The 23,394-nt window shown below is 42.5% G+C and overlaps 1 protein-coding gene and 1 long non-coding RNA gene across 3 annotated transcripts in view; both read left to right on the forward strand.

Annotated features, from left to right (window-relative positions):
• Positions 1–23,394, forward strand: part of SPRED2 (sprouty related EVH1 domain containing 2) — a 132,868-nt gene that overhangs the window by 78,389 nt on the left and 31,085 nt on the right. For both annotated transcript variants that reach the window (XM_081588304.1, XM_081588303.1), the window contains exon 2: positions 19,695–19,872. In XM_081588304.1, the coding sequence (XP_081444430.1) occupies positions 19,729–19,872 (144 nt within the window). In that variant the 5' untranslated portion in view covers positions 19,695–19,728. The remainder of the gene's footprint in view (positions 1–19,694; positions 19,873–23,394) is intronic.
• Positions 701–8,389, forward strand: LOC145544924 (uncharacterized). Its single transcript, XR_014081726.1, has 2 exons — positions 701–3,379; positions 7,633–8,389. It is a non-coding gene; the product is annotated as an uncharacterized LOC145544924 (long non-coding RNA).

The raw sequence follows: 23,394 nt of genomic DNA on the forward strand, positions 1-23,394 counted from the left end.
TTGTGACATTGAAGCAGCCGGGCCCCAATGTGAAATGTGAAGTACACAGTGTTGGTTTGTCAGAGGTCTACAAGTAAATGTCTCTCTCCATCTCTAAGCTATGCAGTTGCTTCATTACCTTTTCTTAACATTGTCCCCCTTTCTCTCTGAAAGTAGAAAAATTGGTACTGGAGCAACTGTCTTGGGTCAAATGATAAAGCTTGTAGGAAGAACCATTTGGGAAAACAGAGGCAGATCCCTCTTCTCTTCTTTTCCTGAATTTGCTCCATAAGTATGTCTTGGAGATTTTCTTCCATGTGGCTAAGGAGACTCTCACATCCATGGATGTGTAAACCCAGCTAGATAACTAGATTGTGCCTGTTTTGTTCAAAGAGCTTATTGTGTGTGCTTAGTTGCTCAGTTGTGTCTGACTGTTTTTGATCACATGGACTGTAGCGTGCCAGGCTCCTTTGTCCATGGGGATTCTCTAGGCAAGAATACTAGAGTGGGTTGCCATGCCCTCCTCCAGGGGATCTTCCCAACACAGGGATCGAACCCAAGTGTCCTGCACTGCAGGTGGATTCTTTACCATCTGAGCCACAAGGGAAACCCAAAGATCTTATTAAAACTCAATTTTCATCATTTTCTTGCTTTTTCGTAGTACTTCAATAAACCAAGTTTGTTCCTGGGAACTTTATAATTGCATAATACCACTTGCAGTGAGGAAACATATCTGTTCATCTGTCATGGTTTCAGATCTTTGTGGTTTCAGACTTTTTCTTCACTTCGAAAGATGGTTTCAGTTGCATTTTACTGCTGAAAGTTTTCTGATACGCTTTTGTAGAATATTTCCTAACCCCTCTGACATGACTTTACAGCCATGTATTTTTTGTTTGTTTGTTTTGCTTTTTAAAAACACAGTTTATTTTTAAACACTTCATTTTATTTGTTTTATTTATTTATTTACTTTGTGGCCACGCCTGTTGACATGTGGGATCTTAATTCCCTGACCAAGGATCAGGAACCCGAGCCCCCTGCAGTGGAAACGTGGGGTCTTAACTACTGGACTACCAGGGAAGTCCTTGGCTATGTGGTTTTTTTTAATGCAAAGTTAAAAAGAGGCCAAAGATGAAAAGGGACCTCAAAGGTCATTGGGCCCCTCCCCCTCATTTTATATCAATACATGAGAAATTGGGACTCAGTGGTAAGAGTCTGGACTGTCTCAGCCAGGAGGGAGAAGGAGGTTAGCCACAGAGGTCATTTTTGTTTAGGGCACTAGTTACACCATGTAGATATCCAAACAAGAATTGCCTCTGTTGGTGTGAAACTTGGCCAAACCAAGGAGGACTTCCCAGCCCCGCCCCCCAGCTCTGCTCTTTCTGCACGTGGCCATGTTATTAGTGATACCTCTTGTTTTCTCTTTGATGTTTTTAACAGTTAGTTGTGTATTTTAAGAGACCCATGAGAAAAACCTCTCTTATATACTCTAGACAACCTAGCTGAGATAGGAGACCTTTGCCATAATTCTGGACCTCTTTAAAACAAAGCGTAGGAGGTCTGGGGTAGAGATTGTTTAGTGATTGGATCTTAGTCCTTTATCTGTCCCTAATGCCAGTAACCTTAAAGTCCCTTCTCCAGTCTGGACTTTAATTTTTCCATCTAAGTGAGGGGTCTGAAATAGATGGTTTCCATGATTCTTTCTGGCTTTAAAGGTGTGTAACTAATTCGTGTGGCTCTTGGCTAGTTGCCGGAGTCCAGCTCCAGCAGGTCCAGGGGTTCCCTCAGGATGGACGGCGTCGGCGATGTGAATGAGAAGACACAGCAAGTCTCAGCGTTTCCAAGTGTCTCCCAAGTGTCTTCCAACTTTATTATTTTTAAGACAGCTTTTATATTTTTTGTGGTACATAGAAACAAATGTAAAGTATAGAGTCATACCAATTCAGCTTAGTGGGCATACCAATTTAGCTTAATGGGCATATGAATTCAGCTTAACGGGCCTATCAATTCAGCTTAATAGGCCAGCAGTTTTGACCTTCATCGAAACCGTTCGCATGTTTTTAGTTACCAAAAGCCTCATTTTGTTTACATCATCTTCCGGCCTGGGGGCCTGCTAACATCTTGTGACTCTCCATTGATAAGGGTTGATCAGTCAGAACACTTTTGTATCAGGCACAGCAGGAAAGAATTCATCAATAGAAAGTTTCAACTCTATACCTTGAGCTTAACAGAAAAGAATGTAGTTCCATAAAGTCAAAGAACAGCAAGCTGAAGGTCAGCTCTCAACAATTGTCTTAATATTATTTGTATTAAAGCCAAACTTTTATAAATTTTTAACTATTATGCTTTCATTATATAGGCTAAATACGTTAAGAGTAAAAACATAGTGAGTAAATATAGGTTAAGTAACAGTTCCACAAAGCAATATTTTTTGCACTTCCCAACAAGCCTTTTTTCCTGCAAAGGGTTTTGTGCCCATAGGGGCTTTCTGTGTGGAGGCTCTCAATGTTATTTTATTATTAAGGAACAGTTATGCACATTAGCTCCAAAGGCACAGGTACATTTATTAAACAAACCAATATGTTAGCAAAAGGAATTTAGATCAGCATACTCTATATCCCAGATAATTTTATTTAGGGTGCTACCATTCAGGGGCCTTGTTGATTTGAGGTTTCAGAATGATCTATTTTAGAAGGAAATCAGGAAAGGCCTTTTGCTTAAGTCATAGAAAATAAGAAGAGGTTTATTATAGTAAACATCAGAAAGACAGATATCTTTAAGGTGAGCGCTGAGGCAGCCTTCCGAGAATCCCTGAGGCCTGAGAAGCCGTGCTCAATCATTCCTCTTTCCCATGACTCTGTCATGGGTGGGATCTCATGGGCTGGCTCCCGGCAGCTAGTGATAAGACTTGAACTGCCCCTGCAGGCCCACCTCTACACATCTGGGAATGGAAGCGATCTAGAATTCTTTAGAGAGAACAAATGCTTCACATGTGCTTTTGTTTATTCGTTTTTTCATCTCTGATGAGGGAGGTGGCAGAATTCTAGGAGAAAAGGAATTAAATGAATTGGTAATTCTTGCCTCCTGAAATGGTGTCCATGTTCAGTGGATCATAATCCAGTCTGCCTGTCACTAACAGAGCATGCTGATTTTCCTCCCTGTGGGTTAAATCATCACCTCCTTTTGAGAACAGGTCTTATTAAGGACTGACTTGTAAGAGATTTTGTAGGTTTAGAATTTCATACTACCATAGGTTGATAAAGTAGTTTCCTAACCTTTTGGCCAGGGTTCCCAGGTGACTCAGTGGGTAAAGAATCTGCCACAAGGCAAGAGACACAGAAGATGCAGGTTTGATCCCTGGGTCGGGAATATCCCCTGGAGAACGACATGGCAATCCACTCCAGTATTCTTGCCTGGAGAATCCCGTGGACAGAGGAGCCTGGCGGGCTATAGTCTATCGGGTTGAAAGAGGATGCCACTGAGCACAACCTTTTGGCCATGGTTTGCTTTGGAGTGGAGAGTGGTAGGTGGCAGGTGAAAAAATGGGAAATGTGTCCTGGATAGCATGAGGAGAAGTGACCAGACTTTTCACTACCATTATCAGCATCTTCTAGGTTTAGTGTTGATCTCCATCTAGAATGAAGTGTTAGTCGCTCAGTCATGTCCGACTCTTTGCAACCTCATGGACTGTAGCCTGTCAGGCTCCTCTGTCCATGGAATAGAACACTATAAATTTTCTCTCTCTCCTGTGTCTCCAAGTGTTCAGAAGAGTTGAAAGAGTTATACAGTCAATACTACAGCCTACAACCAGCATTTGACTGTTACTTCTTTATCACAACATAATCTATCCATCCATCTATCCATCTATCCCTCCCTCCCTCCCTTAGTCCATCCAAGATGCCATGTTATTTTTTTATGCATTTCAAAGTAAGTTGCCGATATTGTGAGCTTTCTCCCTAACCGTTTCAGCATGTGATCGTTAAGCTCTCTCTTCCTTTTTGTTTTCTCAAATTTGTTGAGAAAGAAAGCGAAGATTTTTGAGAAAGTCAGGCGCGGAAGTTCAAGGGCTGCAATTTAAAGACCTGAATTGGAGATTATTAACTTGAAACAACTCCCTTTGCCATTTGTGTTTTGAAGCGCCAATTTTTCTATTACACGTGTACTTTAATGTGGTGAGAGTTAATTTTGTTTAATAACCTAACATTTCCATTAGCTGGCCTTTGGGGGTTTAAATGTGGATCGTAAATACCATTTTTGGAAGGGTGTGTAAAACAGAGGGAAAGTCAAAGAAAATTATTGCTTTCGGAGAAAAAAGTAGAAGAAAGGGTTCTTCAGCAGCGGGTCATTTTGTTTGTTTCAAGTTGGTAATCCTTTGATCTTGATTAATTATGAACTCCACTGAACTCCAGGCTCAGCGAAGCTGTAGACAATAAAAGCAAAATCATAAACCGAGATTCAGACTTTGGCCTCTTGCCTGCCAGAACTCTCTCCCCACTTAGCACTGTATGATCACCCTGAAACTCACCCTTTAGGACAGAACCATTTTAGTCTGTAAGTAGATTCATTCTATTTTGGTTTGAATGAAATAAATTTCATTTTTTAAAGTGGTGTATTCATGTCGGAGAAGGCAATGGCACCCCACTCCAGTACTCTTGCCTGGAAAATCCCATGGACGGAGGAGCCTGGTGGGCTGCAGTCCATGGGGTCGCGAAGAGTCAGACATGACTGAGCGACTTCACTTTCGCTTTTCACTTTCATGCATTGGAGAAGGAAATGGCAACCCACTCCAGTGTTCTTGCCTGGAGAATCCCAGGGACGGGAGAGCCTGGTGGGCTGCCGTCTATGGGGTCGCACAGAGTCGGACACGACTGAAGCGACTTGGCAGCAGCAGCAATTCATATCAGAATTGTTCATGTTTTAATGATTTTTGAAAGTAACTCAGAAATCACCATTGATTGCCATGAATGTTAATAAACTGTTGTGATAAAATTTCACTATAGTCTCCTAAAATGTTTTAGGTGGACTTAAAATACCCATGTTAGCCATGTTAGAGAATCTGTGTATAAGCCTATGATAGAATCAACATTAAAATAGGGACTTCGGGAAGGTCATGTACACACTGCTATATTTAAAATGGATAACCAATAAGGATCTCCTGTATAGCACATAGAACTCTGCTCAATGTTATGTGCCAGCCTAGATGGGAGGTGGTTTGGGGGAGAAGGGATACATGTATGTGTATGGCTGACTCCCTTTGCTGTGAAACTGCCACAGCATTGTTAATCAGCTAGTTAGTTGCTCAGTCGTGTCCCGACTCTTTGCAACCCCATGGACTGTAGCCTGCCAGGCTCCTCTGTCCATGGAATTCTCCAGGCAAGAATACTGGAATGGGTAGCCATTACCTTCTTCAGGGGATCTTCCTGACCCAGGGACTGAACCCAAGTCTCCTGCATTACAGGCAGATTCTTTACTGTCTGAAGCACCAAGGAATCAGCTATATCCCAATAAAAAATAAAAAAGTTTAAAGTTGGGGGGAGAAAATAAAGACAATCATTAGATCTACCTATTAAAAAAGTAAAACACAGCTACATCGATATATTTATCTTGTTATTTCAATAACTGTCTACAGCCAGCCTATGTAGTTCCTGAATGTACCCGGAATGAGAAAAGGAATGAGAAGTCTAGGCAGACTGGGGCCACATTCAGGTGGGTCTGACAGCCTTGCCTGGTGAAGGAGACTTGCCTTGAAAGAGCTTAAATCGGAATTATCCCCCTCATGCTAATATAATTGTCTTTAGCGATGTTACATCCCAGAGAATTGTTTGATGCTGGGTTTTTAAAAAGAAGTCTTTACCAAAAATTTTGTAACTTTGTTGAGTTCAGTGGAATTGTACATTAAAAAAAAAAAAGCTTTAATTGTATTATATTTACTTCTAATTCTAAGAATTTTTGTTGGTGGAGGAGGGTAGTATGAGTTACTTTCCTAGAGCCAGTATTTTAAACTCAAAAATAATTTAAAATACATCCCAGGGACTTCTCCGGCAGTCCAGTGGTTAATACTTCACCTTTCAGCACAAAGGATGTGGGATCAATCCCTGGTCAGTGTGTTAAGATCCCACATGCCCCAGGGCCAAAAAAACAAAACATAAAAACAGAAGCAATATTGTAACAAATTCAATAAAGACTTAGAAAAAAAAAAAGAATGTGCCGGAGTCCAGCTCCAGCAGGTCCAGGGGTTCCCTCAGGAAGGACGGCGTCGGCGATACGAATGAGAAGACACAGCGAGTCTCGGTGTTTCCAAGTGTCTTCCAACTTTATTGTTTTTAAGACAGCTTTTATATTTTTAGTGGTACATAGAAACAAATGTAAAGTATAGAGTCATACCAATTCAGCTTAAGGGACAAACCGATTCAGCTTAAGGGACATACCAACTTGGCTCAAGGAACATACCAACTTAGCTTAAGGGAGATACCAACTTAGCTTAATGGGTATATCTTAATGGGCCTATCAAGTTAGCTCAATGGGCCAGCAGTTTCGACCCTCATCGAAGCCGTTTGCATGTCTTTAGTTACAAAAAGCCTCATTTTGTTTACATCATCTTCTGGCCTGGTGGCCTGCTAACACCTTGTGACTCTCCATTGATAAGAGTTGATCAGTCAGAACACTTTTGTATAGGGCACATCAGGAAAGAATTCATCAACAGGAAATTTTAAGGTAAAACCTGTTTTTGGTAATTTACTCTATGCCTTGAGCTTAACAGAAAAGAATGTAGTTCCATAAAGTCAAAGAACAGCAAGCTGAAATTCAGCTCTAAGTAAGAATCATCAGTTAAATCAACAATTGTCTTATTATTTGTATTAAAGCTAAACTTCTACTTATATAAATCCCTAGCTATTATGCTTTCATTATATACGCTAAATATGTTAAGAGTAAAAACATAGTGAGTAAATATAGATTAAGCAACAGTTTCACAAAGCAATATTTTTTGTATTTCCTAACAAGCCTTTTTTCCTGTGAAGGGTTTTGTGCCCATAGGGGCTTTCTGTGCGGAGGCTCTCAATGCTGTTTTATTACTAGGGAGCAGTTATGCACATTAGCTCCAAAGGCACAGGTACATTTGTTAAACACACCAATATGTTAGCAAAAGGAATTTAGATCAGCATACTCTATATCCCAGATAATTTTATTTAGGGTGCTACCATTCAGGGGCCTTGTTGATTTGAGGTTTCAGAATGATCTTTTTTAGAAGGGAATCAGGAAAGGCCTTTTGCCTAAGTCATAGAAAATAAGAAGAGGTTTATTATAGTAAACATCAGAAAGACAGATATCTTTAAGGTGAGCGCTGAGGCAGCCTTCCGAGAATCCTGAGGCCTGAGAAGCCTTGCTCAAATCAGTCCTTTCCCTCATGACCCTGTCATGAGTGGGGATCTCGTGAGCTGGCTCCCGGCAAGAATGGTCCACATTAACAAAGAAAAAGTCTTAGAAAACAATAAATGCATCCAGAGCAGCAGGTGATTACCTGCAGTGTAGATACTTGAAGGGCTTACCTTGTGGCGCTAGTGGGGAAGAACCTGCCTCCCAATGCAGGAGACGTAAGAGGATTTGATCCCTGGGTTGAGAATATTCCCTGGAGGAGGGCATGACAACCCACTCCAGTATTCTTGCCTGGAGAATCCATGGACCGAGGAGCCTGATGAGCCACAGTCCATGGGGTGGCAGAATCAGACACGACTGAAGAGACTTAGCATGCGTGCATAGATCCTTGACAGATAAGGATACAGATGTCCCAGTGGTCAGTCAACCAGATAATCCACCTAGGATTTATGGGGTACCAGGAATCTCCAGTTGCCTGGACGCGCAAGGGTGGGGAAATTAGGATTTCTTCTACGAGTAGAGATTAGAGCAAACCGTTTTCAAATTTCAAGAAAAAATGATTACTTTCTTCACTGATTGTTCATTTCTGACGATGAACGACCATGCTGGTCCTGCCCCATCTCTCCAGACTTGACCTCAGCCAGGCCTGTCTTCTCCTAGCAGGGAGCATTACTCACCTCAAGAGGTAGTTACTCAGGAAAGTTATATTGACACAGGGAGAGATGCCAAAGAGCCATTAAAAAATCTGTCTTGGACACAATTCCTAAAATTGCCTTTCGGGTGCTAAGATTTACTTCAGCTATCGCTTCACTGCCCAGGTTTGAAACTGCCCAGTGTTATGGTTTTACGTTGTACATTAGCATAACTGCCCTAATGCCTTTATCTTTATTGTGCCTCAGTTAGAAGTGGTCTGTCATTGTGGATATTATAGAGTTAGTATTCTTGTGGTTTCTGAATTTAAATGTAGGCAGGAAAGGTTTTTTGGCTGAAGAAAAAAAAAGAACTATAGCTCCATCCTTAAGGCATTGGATATGTTAAATAAGTAAAATCAAAAGGTTTGGGTAAGTAGATTTTTCCAAAAGAAAAAAAAAAGTCAAGAGCCACAGAAATAGAATCTAGCTGAATCACTCTTTCTCTGTGGAGGCTGTATGCTTCCTCAAACTGCAGGTGATAAAAGCTTAGAGGTTAAATTTTAAATTGTGTTTTAAAGACAGTACAGTGGAGTGATTCTGATACTACTTTGTAAATCTTGCTGAGAAGGAAGCCCCCAAAGCAGTGTTTTTATAAGGTCACCTCCAGCACACCTGGGCACTGCCGTGTGCATCATCGCCTCCCGTTCACAGTGTGGAAAGGTTTGCCCTTGAAATTGGGGGTGTTACTGAGGCGAGGGAATGGGGGCCACCAGAAGCTCTAACTTGCTTCGGCCAGCTGTGTTTCTAGCTCACCGGAGTGCTCCATGGTCAGTGTTTCCAGGCCTCAGGGATGTCAGAGGACCCCTAATTGTCTCTGGAATTTCCTCAACTATTTCCTCCCAGGCCTCTTAAGCCTCTATCAAGGTCACATGTTTAACTTCTAGCCTTGATCTTTGTTCCTTTGTGTCTTTGCTTCGTTTCCTTTTCTTGGCCATTATGGATCACGTGAGCAGCAGCTACCCTCCAGTTGGGGCAGCCGGCAGAGTCCATGCCCGTGGACGTCCTCGGGGTGTGTGTTTCAGCCTCACGTGTCAGGTAGAGATGTTCGGTTCATGTGTTTCTCTGGCTCTTGTCGCCTGAAAGTGTCAGGTAGCACTTGGAGACTGGAAAACTCATCTCTTCACAGCACATTGTAACGTAAAGGAGAAAATTGCAGATAATATTATAAGCAAAGGCATTGGCATTTATTTTGAATCACTGAAACACTAGTATTAAAATTTCAGTAGGAAAATAAAAGTACTAGAGGCCCATGTCTAATAAAGTTCAGCTTGCTCAGACTGGTTCTAAAGAATGATTTATAAATTATTAAATTTAAGAATCATTCCTATTTCAAGTATCAATCGTGTGGCAATGCTTTTCGTAATAATAGAGAAAATGACCCCTTATATGTGCACTAGAAAACAGTGTGTGGGTGAGGTGGTCTATTTATACGCTTCAGGGTAGCTAGGTAGCAAGAACAACAAAGATGCTGGACCTACATGGGGCATGTGAGGATGAGAAGGGGCAAGCCCATACCTCCCCCTCAGTGTCAGGGTGGAACTTGGACAGGAGGGCTCCAGTGGCCTTGCAGGACAGCAGAACTCACTGGGTATGATGCAGAATTAATGTAGGGATTCCTGAAAGGTTGTTGCTGAACTACGTAAAGACGCCGGGATTCTTGGCCTCCGGAGGAGAAGAATTCAATCTGGGGCCAGAGACAAGGCTTGATCGCTCAGAGCTTTTGTGTAATAAGGTTTTATTAAAGTATAAAAGAGATAGAAAAAGTTTCTGACATAGCATCAGAAGGGGGCAGAAAGAGTGCCCCCTGCTAGTCTTCAGCTGGATGTTATATAGCCACTAGCAGTTTGTTAATGAAAGAAAGGAATGTCTTAAAACTCAGAATGGCACCAGGCGGCCCCTTATCCATAAGATGCATTTTGGGATAATCTTGGAACCAGACCATAAAATGATTGACTTGAAATTTGTAGAAAGGCATATTACCATACAAATAGTTTCATTTACATAGATGAGGGGAACAATGTCTGAGTTTAACATACTGGTTTGTCAAGTAGGTTCTGAGCCATTAGGCGGAACCGACTTGGAGACAGTTTGGGGTAAATGCATAGTACATTAACATAGCTTAAGACAAATATTTCCATAAGAAAAATGCATTGGTTAACTCAAGGTTTGAGAATAGTTAACTTCAGGTGAAACCAGGTGTCATTATGGCAACACAGTATTTTAAGAGAAACCTCTTTTAAATTTGTATAGAGAAGGGAAAAAAATTTATTACTAGTTTGTTTCCTCCTGCCCCTTAGAGAGAGAAAAATGTCTGACACTTGCAGCCTATTTCCTCCGTTTGGAGGTCCCTGGCCTTCCTGCCTGTTACCCTCTCATTCCTATGGAATTTCTTGGCAGTCCAGTGGTTAGGAGGGGCTTCCCTGGTAGCTCAGTTGGTAAAGAATCTGCCTGCAATGCAGGAGACCCCAGTTCGAGTCCTGGATCAGGAAGATCCATTGGAGAAGGGATAGGCTACCCATTCCAGTATTCTTGGGCTTCCCTAGTGGCTCAGCAGGTAAAGGATCCGCCTGCAACGCGAGAGACCTGGGTTTGATCCCCGAGTTGGGAAGATTCCCCTGGAGAAGGAAAAGGCTCCCCACTCCAGTATTTTGGCCTGGAGAATTCCATGGACTGTATAGTCCACGGGGTCACAAAGAGTTGGACACGACTCTTCCACTTTCACTTAACAGTGGTTAGGACTCCTTGCTTTCACTGCCATGCCCTGGGGTTCAGGTCCTTCATGGGGGAACTAAGATCCTGCAAGCTTCCTGCCAAAAGAAATAAAGTGGGGATCCCTAAAATATTTTCTAATTATCTTCACTCCTCAGATTCTGAGCCCAGCACTAGTAAAGGAGGACCTGTTCACACTCCACTGTATAAGCAGAAACCTCCTGCTTTCAGCCTAATTAGTTCCTGTATGAAGGTTATAGCCCCTTGTCGTTGCAAGGCAAGCACCCACCACCACTACCTTCCAGGTATCATGTTACATACTGGGGTTCCATTCTGAAAACTCATTACATGCCATTTTCAAAATACATAAATGGATAACAAAGATAAAACTTATAAAAGTGCTGCTGTAATCTTTTGGGGATTAGACAAGATGAGCTACAACGTCTCAGAAACGCAGGGACACAATGAAGATTGGATGAAGAGCCTGCTTTCTTCTCTGGGTAAATCTGGTGCCTTGGCAGAGGGCCCTGGCGTCATCCAAAATTACGTTGTTAGTACCTGTTCAAGGTACATGGATTCTTTTACTAGCAGATAATGGGGTAGGGCAGTTTCTAAGACAACTCTCCATCAAGTGTACCTCATGGCTGATTTCATGGGTGTTAAGTAACTGAGGAAGCCTTTTTCTTGAGTGACCTTAGCTCGTGTTTTAGCTCTCCCAACTCTGATTTCATGTAAACCAATTATTTTCCTTAATGTTCAGAAAATTCCTTCTCTGCTTCTTGGTGGCTGCTCATTAGTATTTAAGAGGAGAGCTGGTGCCTTCACCAGAATTGGCTCCTGCAGGTCTTACATCTCTAGCTGCTTTTCTTATCACTGTTGCCTGTAATGGCCTAACAATACAAATTTAGACAGTAAGCAGGCACCTGGTCCCATCACTTCATGGCAAATAGATGGAGAAACAGTGGAAACAGTGGCTGACTTTATTTTGGGGGGCTCCAAAATCACTGCAGATGGTGACTGCAGCCATGAAATAAAAAGACACTTGCTCCTTGAAAGGAAAGTTATGACCAACCTAGATAGCATATTAAAAAGCAGAGACATCACTTTGCCAACAAAGGTCCATCTAGTCAAGGCTATGGTTTTTCCAGTGGTCATGTATGGATGTGAGAGTTGGACTCTAAAGAAAGCTGAGCACCAAAGAATTGATGCTTTTGAACTGTGGTGTTGGAGAAGACTCTTGAAAGTCCCTTGGACTGCAAGGAGATCCAACCAGTCCATCCTAAAGGAAATCAGTCCTGAACGTTCATTGGAAGGACTGATGTTGAAGCTGAAACTCCAATACTTTGGCCACCTGATGTGAAGAACTAACTCATTTGAAAAGGTCCTGATGCTGGGAAAGATTGAAGGCGAGAGGAGAAGGGGACAACAGAGGATGAGATGGTTGGATGGCATCACCGACTCGATGGACATCGGTTTGGGTGGACTCTGGGAGTTGGTGATGGACAGGGAGGCCTGGCGTGCTGCAGCCCATGGGGTTGCAAAGAGTCGGACACGACTGAGCGACTGAAGTGAACTGAACTGAAGCAGTTCTACCTCCAGGGGTATTCTACCTCCAGGGGTCTTAATAGAGCTGAAAAACCACATTATCGCCATGCATAAAACTCCCGTTTTGTACAGCTTTCCTTGCCTGTAAAGTATGGATTATATACATTTCTAAAACCAGGACAGCACTTTAAAAAAATTCTTAAGTAGTTGATGCTTAATAGAACTCAAGAAACCACCACCCACTTAAATAGAATATGAGCCATACCTTTGGCTTCTTAGCACATTTGATCCTGCTGACATAGTCTGTTGATTCTTTTTAAAAAGATGACAAGATATATATTTTATGCACCTATATTTCATACATATACCTAATACTTTAAATATATATATATACACACACAATTTGGTGAACTCAGAGAGCTTTTCTAAATCGATAAGCACAAGGAAGCCTCGAGGTTGGTGTGGTGGGGGGTGCTGATTGCAATGAAGAGTGCCCGCCCCACCCCCAGCCCAGGACACGGTGTTATATTTGGCTCAGCTGGCAGCTAGGGGTTTTGCTGGGGCCAAGAGGGAGCCTGAGAGGCGGCGATCCTTGCTAATCCCTCTCAAGGTCTAGTGAAGTGGAGAAGGATGGAAAAGAGGGCCGGGAGGAAGTGAATGTATGTTTAGCATAATGGAGAGATAAAGGAGCCCTGTAATCAGATAAGAGGTGGCTAAGGAGGGGGGCGGGGAGTATTTATGGAGGATGTAAAAGTTCCAGGCTCCATCTCTGAAACCGAGGGGGGAGGGGTCGGAGCAGAGGGCCAGTTCCCAGATGGCAGATGGAATGCTTCTCCTCTACAGGTGTGCCTGAAATAAAGACTCGAACCTGTTCTTTATAAAGCTGCCTTGCATTAATAATTGCTGGAGGTCCATTTGGGGTTTCCCCCTGTTGTCCAAGGTCTGACAGCCTCCCTGCCACTCTGTTCTCTGACAGCTGAAAAAGGCAGGCAGGCAGGAAACCCAGTCCTTGGTGGTTAGGAAGGCTGATCTTTTTTTTTTTTTTTTTAAGAGAATTTACTTTTATTCTGTTTTTGTTTGTTTGTTGTGTTTTTGGGCGCACAGCACGGTGATCTTAGCTCCCTGACCAGGGGTTGAACCCCGGCCCTCAGCAGTGAAAGTACAGACTTCCTAACCACTGGGCTGCCAGGGAATTCCCAGGAGGATGGTTTTTAAAGGGGGTGTTTGTGTGCGCCCGTGCAACCCCATGGACTGTAAAGGGTGTGTGTGTGTGTGCGCACGCGTGCAACCCCATGGACTGTAGCCTGTGTGTGTGTAACCCCATGGAGCAACCCCATGGACTGTAGCCTTTGTGTGTGTGCAACGCCATGGACTGTAAAGGTTATGTGTGTGTGTATGTGTGTGAGAGAGAGAGCAACCCCATGGACTGTAGCCTCTGTGTGTGCGTGTGTGCGTGCGACCCCATGGACTGTAGCCTGCCAAGCTCCTCTGTCCATTCTCCAGGCAAGAATACTGGAGTGGGTTTGCATTTCCTTCTCCATTAAAGGACCTGATTTGTAGTTAAAGTCAGCCTTTCAGCAAAAATAATTACGATGATTACAATCGACCAAACTTCTCATGTCAGGCACTCGACCTCGATTACTGCTTTTAACCTTCAGGACATCCCAGCGAGGTATCCTCTTTTTGTTTTTTGCAAATGAGGAAACTGAAGCTCAAAATAGAGGCTTCTTCAGCTACTGAGGAGGCCAAAGCAGTGCTGACGCGTCTGGCTCTAAACATGGTTTACAGACATGATGATGCCTCATCACCATTTCCTACAATTCCTTTGTTTACTTCTGTAATATGGTCCAGACAAGGCCTGCTTTTATTCTGAGGAGAACTTATTAGAACATAAAGGCCTGAGATCTAAAACTACTTGTGCCCCCCGGGAATCAGCACCCCAAAATAATTTAGCTTTGAACTTGTTCTTTCTATCCCTCCCCACCCTACCAAAGGATGTCACCTATGTCTGCTCCATGTTGAGTGATCACAAGACAGCAAGTCCTGTTTTTACAAATAAGGCCACATGTGGGGACCATAAAGCTTAGTCATCAAAGGAACCACCTTTGGTCAGATCCCCAGCTCAATCTGGAAAAGCCAATATTACTCAAAATGCACCTAAAGAATATGGTGGTGTTTGGGTGTTGGTCAGACACCACTTGTAATGACTTGTTTGTTTGTTAGTTTTGGGGTATAGCCAGTTCACAATGTTGTGATAGTTTCAGGTGAACAGCGAAGGGACTCAGCCATACATGTACATGTATCCCTTCTCCCCTAAACTCCCCTCCATCCAGGCTGCCACATAACACTGAGCAGAGTTCCATGTGCTACACAGTACATCCTTGTGGGTTCTCCATTTTAAATATACCAGTGTGTACATGTCCATCCACAACTCCCTAACTATCCCTTCCCCACCCCCCGGCAACCATAATAAGTTCGTTCTCTTTCTGTGAGTGAGAAAGTCTGTGAGTCTGTTTCTGTTTTGTAAGTTCCTTTGTATCATTTCTTTTTAGATTCCACATACAAGGATTGTCATACTATATTTCTCCTTCCCTGTGTAATGACATTGATTCTTACGGTCAGTTTAACTCAAGTTCAGACACTAGGGCTCCATTCAGTTGGTGTTTGGACCTATGCCTGGAACTTCACCAGGTCCTCATCAGTTACACTGGTTTAATAGCTGAAACTGTCAGAAGCATGAGGTGGTGGTTGTTTTTGACAATACCGTTTTGGGGAAAATTTCTTAAGCATACCAGCAGCTTTTTCCTTGTACAAATGAAGAAATGAATCCGCTTTTGCCTTTCCTGCTGCATCCCCCGCCCCACAAATAAACCCCACATCTGGTCTAAACATGTTGTTTAATTCCTTCCAGAAGGAGGCAGGGAAGGTGGGAAGGGAGTGTACCTTCTTCATATCTTTCTGGTAGGAGAGTTCATTGTCCTCTCTGTTCCGGGTGGGGTGAGGGCCTGGATAACGTAAACACACCACAGATAGGAAGCAGTTGGCGTGCAGCCATGCAGCTGGGTTATCCAGACATCCTTCGCAGCTTTTAGTGCGGCGCTTTATCCCCCTACCTTGTTTTAAATAGCCAGTTGCCTCAGTTAATGCTGGCTGTTAGCGTTGTTGCCAGAGGAGATGGGGGCTTTTCCCCCACCTCACCCCCGACATACACAGCACATCACAGAGAGCTCTGCCCTCAGGAAGGGGCATCAGAGAAGTCAGGGCAAGAAAGAGGATGCTGCAGAGCATAAGCAAAGGCCAAAATGCACCACCCCTCCACTCTGGAAGGCAGGGTTGAGGTGTTTTTTTGATGAATAATTTTTTTTAAAAAATGCTTTTTGGAAATCAGCTGATGGCACTAACATAAGTAATGCAAACTTCCCTTTTTCATGTTTACTTAGTCCCTTCAAAGGAAAGGAGAAAAGCACACAGCTGCAACCAAAAAAGTAAAAGCGTGCTTTAACAAAAGATGTATAGAGTTTCTGTTACTCACCTTGGCCATTTCCTGTCGGGATGAACCCGCAGTATGTTCATAGCAGATTTGAGAAAGCTGTTTCATACTGGAGAATGACACATCCTGGAAACCCCTAATCTTTCTAGAATAAATGGGGAAGGAGAAGGAGCATATTTTCAAATTGTATGTAACTAAACAAATGTTCTTAATCTCTCTGATCTAAAGGAATATGCATGTTGAATCCTGAGGTGAGTGGATTAATGATAGAAACCATGTGCCTTTTTAAATTCAGTGTTCCTGTTAATAAAAAGGAAATCTTTAGCCTATCCCAGTTAAGTTGTTGTGGCTCGTAAGCAAATGAGTATTGAACACTGTATTTTCTCAGAGATTTTGTTAACTACAAATATTTTTTTTGAGCCTGTTTACAAATATTGTCTGTTAAACTTCATCATTCCACAACCTAGTACGTATCAGACATCACTCTATGTTCTCAGGATACAGCAGTAAATAGGAAGGGCCAAGTGCCTGCCCCCATAGGGTTTACATTCTAATTGGGCAGAATGGGCTGACAAATAGGCAGATGTTGATTTAGTAGCACATAGAGAGACAAAAGGGAGGAGAGGACGAGATAGTTGACTGGCATCACCAACTCAGTGGACATGAGTTTGAACAAGCTCCGGGAGATGGTGAAGGACAGGGAATCCTGGCGTGCTGCAGTCCATGGGGTCACAAAGCATCAGACACAACTGAGCGACTGAACAACCACAAAGAGAGACAAAGCACAATGAGAAGGTTTAAGAGAGGGGTGGAGGGTGCTCCTTTATACATGGCGGACAGAGAAGTCTTCTCTGATGCAATAACCTTGTACAGAGATGGGAATGAAAGAAGGAAATGAGCCTAGTTGGTGTGTGGAGAGAAGTGTGGGAAATGGGGTTAGAAGTGAAGGAAATAGCAAGTACACACCCTGGGGTAGGGTGTGTAATGTGGAGGACCACCAAGGACAGCAGGACTGAAGGGGAGTAAGATAAGCCCTAGATTTTGACTTTTACTCAGTAATATAAGAAGCTGTGAGAGGGTTTGAATAGACTGTCTTAATCTGACTTACCTTTCGACTTGCTTAGAAAGCTGGGCAAGAGTGGAAGTAAAGAGACCCGTTAGAAGGCTGTTGTAATTGTCGGAGAAGTGTCCTGGACATATTCCAAAGGAAGAACCAGCAGGGTCAGAGGTGTCGGGAATCATGAGTTCAACCTTAAAATGTGTTAATTGGGGTGCCTGCTAGATGCAAAAGCAGAGAAATCCCAAGGGCAGTTGGCATTACTCATCAGAAACCTAGGGAAGAGGTCTGGGTATAGAGATGTGAACTAGGGCACTGTTAGCAAATAGAAAATATTTAAGTGTTGTTGTTAGCCCTAGCTTGGATCAGGGATGGTTTAGCCACAGTTAAAGGGGGAGAGGCAGCAAATACTGGTACCGAGTAGTAGGCATGCTCTTGGGTGCCAGTGCAGGGTCTCTTCAGAGTGGGTCTATTTTCATAGTAAAATGAAAGCAAGCTCATCCATCATCTAAGAGAGCGAGGGCAAGAGAACCTCTGAAGCAGTTTTCTTGGGGATGGATCAGGGAAATGTAGCAGGATGCTAGGTGGACACACTCGGGTTTTGTGGTCAAAACTAGACCTATGAGCAGAGTAGAGTGGGGTCTTTCCCTGTATGTGCTGCAGCCTGAGGGCAGGTATGGAGTTAAGTGGATGGTAGGATTTCACCAGGCAACTTCACTGAGCAAAGAGAAGGCAAACACATTTAGGTTTTGCACGAGAGCATCACAACAGACCGTGGAATTTAAATTGGGTAAAGAACCAAGTGAGAACATGAGCGTGTAGAGAATAGGGCACAAGAGATCGTTGGCCCCAGTGGGGTGGCAAATGGTTGGAATCTAGAGAGAGTGAACTGCACTGTTGAGAAGTGGTGGCTGGGGTGTAGGATGCTGAAGACTGACAAGGTCAAGAGAGTGACCTAGGCATGAGTGGCTAAGACAAGGATATCGAAGGAGAAGAGTTCCAGAAACTGAGAGGTCAGCGGATTGGAAGGATCCTAGGTGTGAATCACGCAATTATGAAGAATCATACCAGAGGTCATGATGAAGAAATGGAGGGACAGTCAGCCCCCTTGCTAACATCTCCAAGGAACGAGGGGACGTGACCCAGAGATCTGAAGAAGATTGAAGAAATGCAGGGGGTAGGGGCAGGAGGTCTATGGTCAGACTTGTGAGCTTCCGAGGAACTGGAGAGAGCCCTGTAGCCTGCAGGAGAGGTGAATACCCCCACCCACCATCTAGGCTCAGCGGGGAAGGAAGGCAGCCACGAGAGTGCACCACGTGACTCAGCCAGAGCACATTTTCATTCTGGCTAAGAAAGTGAAAGGGGGGACTTCCCTGGTGGTCCAGTGGTTAAGACTCCATGCTCCCAATGCAGGGGGCCAGGGTTCAATCCCTGGATAGGGAGCTAAATCCCGCATGCTGCAACTGATACCCAGTGTAGGCAAATTATAATAAAGAAATAGTTTTTTTTTTAAGTGAAAGGAACTTACATGAGATACCTGGAGTAGTCAGATTCATAGAGATAGGGAGTAGGATGGTGGTTGTTAGAGGTTGGGAGAGAGGAGAATGGGGAGTTACTGTTGAATGGGCACAGTCTGAGTTTCCATGAAAAAAGTTACGGAAATGGATGGTTGATGTTCTGGTGATGGCCGCAGAACAGTGTGAATGTGCTTAATGCCACGAACTGATACACTTAAAATGGTTCAAATGGCGAATGTTCCATTATGTGTGTTTTAGCACAATAAAAACAAATGTGAAAAGACGGACTGAGGAAGCAAAAGGGATGTTGGCTCTGGAGTCCCAGGGGCACCATGGGAGGGGAGTTGGGTCACAGTAGTGGATGAGCTGCAGGGGGTGGTGGGGAACCTGGGTGGCTTTGTGAGTGAGGTGAGGACTGTGGGGCAGAGGGGTGGTCTGAGTGGTCTCCAGCAGATTGCAGGGTGCTTGGTCAGGCTCTGAGCACTGGGTCTGGGGGGTAGATAGAGAGGGTTCTGTGTTTCTGCATTTTTGTTTCCTTAGAACCTGGTACCCACCTCGCATACAGAAGTTGGGAATATATGTTTGAAGGATTAAAAAAAGGAATGTTATAACAAAAAAGAAAACAGCAGGAGAGAATTTAATGGCCTTGTAAATTTCCCAAAAAGTGATGGAGAATGAAAAGCTAGAGCTGGTCTCTGGAGGAGAAAGGATTTTTGGCCAATGTGCGGAAGAACTTATTGCGAAATTGAAGTTTAGACTGGAAAAAATAAAGTCATAAACAGAAGGCTTCACATGTGTAAAGGATATTGGAATTGAAATATTTTCCCACCTGTATAAATGGTGAATTTGTGATTTGGGGGTGGGTTATTCTCTTTTTGCGCTAAATCAGATTATTAGCTTTATAAAATGTTAAACCATGGTCATTCATTATAAACCAAGTTTTAAGGGTTGAAACCATAGTGTCCTCTTATGTTAATAGATTTGTCTTTTCTAACTTCAAGATACTAAATTGTAGATAGCAGTTCTTTCATTTTATTGGTAATACTTCCACGTGGAAACTGGAGAATATTATGCTTGCATACATCCTCAGAGACACACAAATATTTTTTAACAACTGGGCATCTTTCTTTTTTAACTTAAATTTTATACTGAGTTTAAGAGTTTGGGTTTTTCCCTGAACATTGACATGGGTTACCTTTTAAGGTTGCTGCCAGGCATAGATTTTCTTTTGATGAGTCCCCAAAATGCTGGCTGTGGTCGCCTTGCTCTGTGAAACACATCCTTCAGCTCCAGACCATTGTCATGCCCCATTCTTCTTGTTGTTGTCGTTTTAGTGACAGCTATATTGTGCGTGTCAAGGCTGTGGTTATGACCAGAGATGACTCCAGCGGGGGATGGTTCCCACAGGAAGGAGGCGGGATCAGTCGTGTGGGGGTCTGTAAGGTCATGCACCCCGAAGGCAATGGACGAAGCGGCTTTCTCATCCATGGTGAACGACAGAAAGACAAACTGGTAATGGCAGACGTCAACGCGTGGGTTAAATAGTAACGACTGATTTCTTGATGTTAAATCATAGCCCTTTTCCTGTAGGTATTTTTCCCCTTCTTTCTCTGACTTCAAAATCTTGCAAGAGCTTCCAAAGATAGAACTCCCAGAGCTGACACCAAATTGCAAAACCTAACCCAGGCTTTCCAGTGAAGTCACTTTCTACTACACACCATATAACTCAGATGCTTAGAAGTGGTGCATTTGGCGGTCTTATTTGCGTCTTTGATTAATTAAGCTTTCTCTCACTGTAACAAGATGTTCAAAACAGAAGTATGTTCTTTATTATGAATCACATTGTAGTGATCTGTGAAGTCAAGAGTTTTTTTAAATGTTGGGTTTATTCATGGAGCATGCCATCAAGGCCGGGCTGTTGAGAGGTAGAATGCAAAGAGGAAGTGTCGTCCTGATAATTTTGTTACTTCTAAATTAATGTTTATCTTAAAGATACTGCAGCTTCTATTTCATAAGCTAATGAATAAAACATATTTGGGGAAAGAAAGTAATGGAAAGCAGTGGCATTACACTTCTGTGATAATTCTGTATGCTTAAAAATATGCACTTTGGAGAGTACTCATGATCTCACAAGGATGGGGGCATTGATAGTTTATAACATACATTTTCATGAATGAATTGAATGTCCAGTTCTGTTATGAAGGAATCTATGATATGAAGGAAAATTGAGTGTCTATTTTTAATTGGTGGCCTTGGACCTGGAAGAACATGGTCCTCTGTGTGTTTGATCCTGGAATGTATACTCCAGAGCCAACCATTGATTCAAAATGTGCAGGACCCCAACAGAGAAAATACAAAGATACCACAGGAATGTGTCTGGTACATTTGAGACCCTTAACAGTGGCATCTGTTGAGTTTTATGTGCTAGGTATACAAATTGAATCTTCTTTTGCCACCACTTCTTAGGGTTTATAAAGGTTACAAAATAGATAAGGCAGAACAATTTCTAAACATTATATATGGATTAACAGAAACAGTGTTTTCACACTTGATTCATTTCTGAAAACAAAATGAAAATTTGAAGGGAGAATATTTTAAGAAATGTGGCCATTCAAGAAATTCCTTACATAATAGTCAAATAGTTAAAACATTCTCATTTTTTAGATATTCACAATAAAGGCATTATACACTAACCAAAAAAAAGTGAAGTACCCTTTAATCCAGCATTTCCCTAGGGGCTAAGTACAATGCTAGCCCTTCAGTTAAGGTACATCATTGTATCCTAGCCTGTGTAGTTATATCTGAAGAAACTAAGATTCAGAAAGACTCCTTGTTCTGGGTCCCATCTGGGGACCTGAAACAAGTATTTGATTGCCTCTCGCCCTGACCCTAGGTTCGATCCTTGGTCGGGAAGATCCCCTGGAGAAGGGAATGGCTACCCACTCCAGTATTCTTACCTGGAGAATTCCATGGACAGAGAGGCCTGGCGGGCTACAGTCCATGGGTTCACAGAGTCAGACACGACTGACCTGAACCCAAACTGAGCCAAAGTCACATGTGCACAGCCACCTTTAACCCTTTGGTATAGTTTTTTCCCTTTGTGCATATTTTTACTTTTACCTAGCTGTAATCAGAGCTCATAAACAGTTTTGTATATCTCATAAGAAATTTTCCATGTTGCTGGTATCAGGTTGATGTTCCATTGTTTATTTGATGATCTCCTTAGTGGCAAATATTAAGATTGTCTCTCTCCCCCTTACCCTGCATTTTCCACACTTGCTGTCTACTTGGAATAATTTGGGGGGAGGTTAAATTTTTATGGCTTTTGATACTTATACAAAGAGCTGCTACCAGCATATACGAGAATTTTCTTTAACACATTGAGGCTCAAATATTTTAAATCTTTACCAATTTGATTAGGATAACCGTGGTATCTTATTTTTGATCAGCAATAAGATCAAATGTTTTTCTGTTAAACACTGTGAATTATCTGTCAATGTCTTTTGCATATTTACCTTTTGGGGCCTGATTATTCTCCTTGATACATATGCCCTCCAAGTATAATAATCATCTTCATCTGCCATTTTTACTGCAGATATTTTTATAATCTGTTGCTTGCCTTTTTTATTTTAGTTGGTGTTGTTTTCCTGCAAAAATTTTGATGGAAATTTTTTTTTCACTTTTTCCTTTTTATTTATATTGTTAACTACTTTTATGTTAGCAGATTGTCTTACCTGAACAGTTATATATTTTTAGGTTTGTTTTTTCCTGGTATTTCTATGGTTTGTCATTAGAATATGTCAACCTGAAATAGCCTTTAGATTGTCTATTAATATTCAGCCCCTTCATTTTATAGATACATTTATAAACTTGTTCCTTATCACTGGCTTGAACATAATAATTGTAAACTTCTGCAATTTTGTTTGAGGCCCTTTATGTAAATAATCTCAGTTACTTTCCTGCCACATTCTAGAGGAGGAGGATACTATTATTTCCAGTTGGTAGTGGGGAAACTCAGTGCTCCAGGAAGACTCCACTTCCCCAGTCTTAGGGCACGTAATCATCGGAGACAGCTCTTGGACCATTTCACTGTGAAGCTAAATCTTGGTCCCTTCATACCAGCTCGGCATGGAAGAGGGCAGTCCTGGCTGTGGACCAGCTTCTGTTGTGTGTTGCTGTTGCACAAGGATTGTATGCTTCATCCCCTCCTGTCATGTCTCTCCATCACTCCCTCCCTCTTCTTGTCCCCTGTACGTTCTGTGACTCTACACTTTGAGACTTTTATAAATTATATCACAAGTAGTTAAGTCAGACCCCATACACCCAAGTGTGCTCATTCGTCTTTCCATCCCTCACTTTCCCAGTTTCACGTGCTGGTAAATTCTGGACTCCTAAAACACACACACACACACACACACTTTTGGTGAAATGATGACTCCTCCTTTGGCCTCCAAGCTTCCATAATGCATCACTTCTGCCCACTAGAGGGTATGAATACTCCTGGAAGCTGTGCAAACAGGACAGGTTGTTGAAGGACGCCCCCCGCCCCCGCCCTTGGTAGTGGAAAGGCAAGGAGAACTTGGAGATCATTTTTGGAATACAGAGAATGGATAGTATCAGAGTTCTCAGTATTCCAACCAGGACATGAAGTACTTTCTCTGATAGAAAGCGTGTTGTCGATAGATTTTCCAACGTAGTGCAGTTCTAGAATTCAGCACATTGGTTTTTGTTATTGTTATTTGAATTTTGTGTGGACACCTGTGAACTTGTGTTGATGCCGTTGTTTCTATGGGAAAAGTCTGTGTTCCAAGTATTCATTCACAAAGTTGTTACTTTTTGTAAGTTAGAGACAGTCAAGTTTTCCTGAGAAGTTATATGCAAATTAAAAATTGCTGAGTTGAATCTTATTTTGATGGATTAGATGCTTTTACTCCTTAAATGAATCCTGTGAGAAACTACCTTATGAAGATTAATCAGAGAATCTAAAAGGTTGATCATTCCAGTGCAGGTCTGTGAGCACTCCCACACACATTT

Source organism: Giraffa tippelskirchi, chromosome 4, assembly GCF_054371585.1.
Source record: "Giraffa tippelskirchi isolate mGirTip1 chromosome 4, T2T-mGirTip1v1.2.pri, whole genome shotgun sequence".
Lineage (NCBI taxonomy): Eukaryota > Metazoa > Chordata > Mammalia > Artiodactyla > Giraffidae > Giraffa > Giraffa tippelskirchi.